This window comes from Corylus avellana, chromosome ca9 (assembly GCF_901000735.1).
Source record: "Corylus avellana chromosome ca9, CavTom2PMs-1.0".
Classification (NCBI taxonomy): Eukaryota; Viridiplantae; Streptophyta; class Magnoliopsida; order Fagales; family Betulaceae; genus Corylus; species Corylus avellana.
This window is the reverse complement of record NC_081549.1, coordinates 22,244,941-22,248,153: the sequence shown is the minus strand read 5'-3', so window position 1 is coordinate 22,248,153 and position 3,213 is coordinate 22,244,941. Positions and strand designations below refer to the sequence as shown.

Here is a 3,213-nt window from a genome sequence, read left to right as displayed (position 1 = left end):
CATGTAAATTTGATCAACATAAAATTCACAACACTATGTACATATCAGAAATATAAAACCAAAACATCTAAAACCCAAATCATAAATCAGACCCCATTACTATAAAATTACAGACCATAAACTAAAATTCCAAATGACATGGAACAACGAAAAAAAAAAAAAAATACAATTAGATAAAATTTTAAATTTGAAACACTTGTTTACTATTTTTGAAAAAAAATGATATATTCATCTACAAATTTAATATATCAACCATTAGATTTATGAAATCCACGTAAATCCACAAATCTAATGGTTGATTTGTAAGATGATATGAAAAAAATACGAGCAAAATATTAACACAAATCATTTTTCATTTTTTAAAGAGAAAAGTGTGTGGAAGTGATGTTAATGGTGAAAAATGTAATATAGAAGATAGAATTGAATATGAAAATGGAGAACGTGTTGCAATTTGAGGATGGCCCAACAAGCTTCTGAATCAATTTTACAAGTTGAAAGACTAAAAGCTATTTTAGCCCAATTATACTAACTTAACTCGCCAGTTTCTTAGGTCCAGCTCACTTTGCACGTCCAGCTAAGCCCAATTACTTCTCTTCCTTCCAACTCTCTCTCTCTCTCTCTCTCTGCCCACGCCCTCCTATTTTCTACTGTTTCTTTCTGCTCTTCTTCTGATGATCAAGCACAAAGCTATGGCCATTCAAGCTCTCTTTTTTTTTTTTTAAGTTATTTTTTATTTTTATTTAACTGTTTACATAATTTGCAATTTGATTTGTATACAATAATAATTCCCACAGCCACAGCAAGTGGGTTCGTTTCTAAATAGCCAGCATAAGACCCGGCAAAGAACGACTGTACAGGTCTCGAGGCTGGCTCTGCCAAAGTGCGTCACTCACGTGACCAACCTCCCATGGCCGGAGATCCCACACCGTCAGCCACGTGTTAAAATACTCCCTGAACTGCGTTATCACTCCGTCTTTCACACTCCACACGTGCACCCAATAAGCTTGCGCGCCTTCCCAGCCCTCGGCGATCACACAGTCATCGCCGATCGCCGTTATGCTCCTCGGCTCAAACGCAAACTCCTTGCCGCCGGCCGACTCCCCCGTCAGCACCCTCATCATGTGCTGGCACCGTGGGGGCCCGTGGAACCAGTATTCGAGGTCGTTTGCAAGGAGCCCCGCCACCGCCTCCGTTTCTCCATGCGCCAACGCCTTGTAAAGCAGGCTCACGGTTGCCTTGTTTTCCGTTTCTCTTTGCGTTTCTCGGGCCTTTGGATTGGACTGATCCAACGTTTGAATTTCACCATCTGCCATGTTTTCCGGAAGTAAAAGAGTGAAGTCCGAGTGAGGTGTTCATGGCGAGTGGAGCCTATTTATAGGAGAAGTGAAGAAGCCAAAAGGGTGGGCTGGTGGAACGAGTTATGGCTTGAAGATGACGTGTGTGGTCGTGATTAATTGTCTTTCAATGACATGGAAGATCATATGGTTTGGATTGAGATATACTATAGTGCAATAAAAAAATTATTTTTTATCCATAAAAGTCTTAAATAGTAAGAGGTCATAGGCTCATCAATAGGTGAGATCAAAGTAATTACGAATAGAGCTTATAGCCTCTTGTTACCTAAGACTTTATAGGCCAAAAATGACATTTTTATTGCATTATCGCATTTCTCAATAAATAAATACTAAGCTCAGTGCTTTTTTGGGGACAAGAGACAAGATGATAGTTTTCTAGAATGAGATAAGAGAAATGATAAAAGCACAACTTTTTTGCATAACTTTGGTCCAATTTTTTCTTTATGTGGTCATTTTTTAAAAAACAAAATTAAAAATTAAAAAAAAAAATTCTTAAGCAATAACATCTTACGTGATCATTTTTTTATTTCGTATTTTAGGATGTTATTGCGTCAGAATTTTTTTTTTTTTTTAAATAAATAAATAAATAAAAAATAAGAGGAAAATTGGGCAAAAGTTGTGCCTTTATCATGCCTCATGAGATATAAAACTAAAAGAGTTTTTCTTTTATCACTTACTTGATCGAGCAAATTGTTAAATTATCAATTATCTCAAAAGCTTATACTTATAGGAAGAGATAAATTTAATCACTTAATCATTATTTTAACACTCGTCTTCACGTGTGAGCTCAAACTCAAGTGATGCCCAACACGTAGAATATTTCATTTAAATGGAGGGTGATTTGGCGGAGTTATAATCATTACTTTAACACTCGTCTTCACGTGTGGGCTCAAACTCAGGAGATGCCCAACACGTGGAGTATTTCATTTAAATAGAGGGTGATTTGGCGGAGTTAAGGCTCAATCTCATGACATTTAGCTCCGATACCATCTTAAATTACTATTTATCCTAAAAACTTAAGTTTATAGGACAACTGATAAATTGATAATTTAACACAAGTGTTATCATAAAATATATACGATTATTCCATAGTTCTTTGGGTATATGCTTGAAATTGATTTTTCTGGAATGTTTGTTTGGGTCTTTCTGAACTTGCCACACACAGAATCGATTGCTCGCCAAAATTTATTTCATACTTTAATTGTAACATTTAACATTTTCACAATTGCAAACTAGGGTTAGTGTTATCTCTGCCCACCTTATGCATCCATTCTGTTTATTTCCTATCTTCCTTTCTTTTTTTTCTTTTTTTTTTAAGTATAATTTTGCTTACCATATTTGCTGCTGTAACATTATAAACATTATTGTTATTCTTGTTATTGTCGTGAATATATAAATCTGACCCAAGTGAGCATGCTTGCCATATTTGCCCTCTTTTCTTTTCAGAATAAACAATATATATAGCTCCACCCAACTCTTGTAATAAGAATAATTCATGCATGTCGTTATGAAAGCGACCTCTAATCTGTACGTCTTAAAACTCCAAAAATTTCTATTTCAGTGGAAAGAAAACAAAAGAAACGGGCATTGATAAATCAAGAGTAAAGCGGAAAAAGTGAGGGAGAGTTTTGTCATCTTCTCGAAAATAAATTTGATGCCTAGCTGCCGCTCCAAGATGCCAGGCTAGCAGGTTGACTGTTTTAAATGTCTCGTCCTTTTGGAAAGCAACCGATGGAGGTAGCCACACCATCTCTTTCGTCTTTCACCGTGCGTGTATATTCCAAGTCCCCAAAATAGCCTCGTCCGATCTCTTTGAAAGGGATCCGACACTTTTATCCCTAATTTTTTTTTTTTTTTT

The 3,213-nt window shown here is 36.0% G+C and overlaps 1 protein-coding gene across 1 annotated transcript; it reads right to left on the bottom strand.

Annotated features, from left to right (window-relative positions):
- Positions 1–444: 444 nt before the first annotated feature.
- Positions 445–1,329, bottom strand: LOC132162057 (senescence associated gene 20-like). The gene has a single exon (XM_059572304.1). The coding sequence runs from the start codon at positions 1,311–1,313 to the stop codon at positions 816–818; it is 498 nt and encodes a 165-aa protein (XP_059428287.1). The 5' UTR covers positions 1,314–1,329; the 3' UTR covers positions 445–815.
- Positions 1,330–3,213: the final 1,884 nt, after the last annotated feature.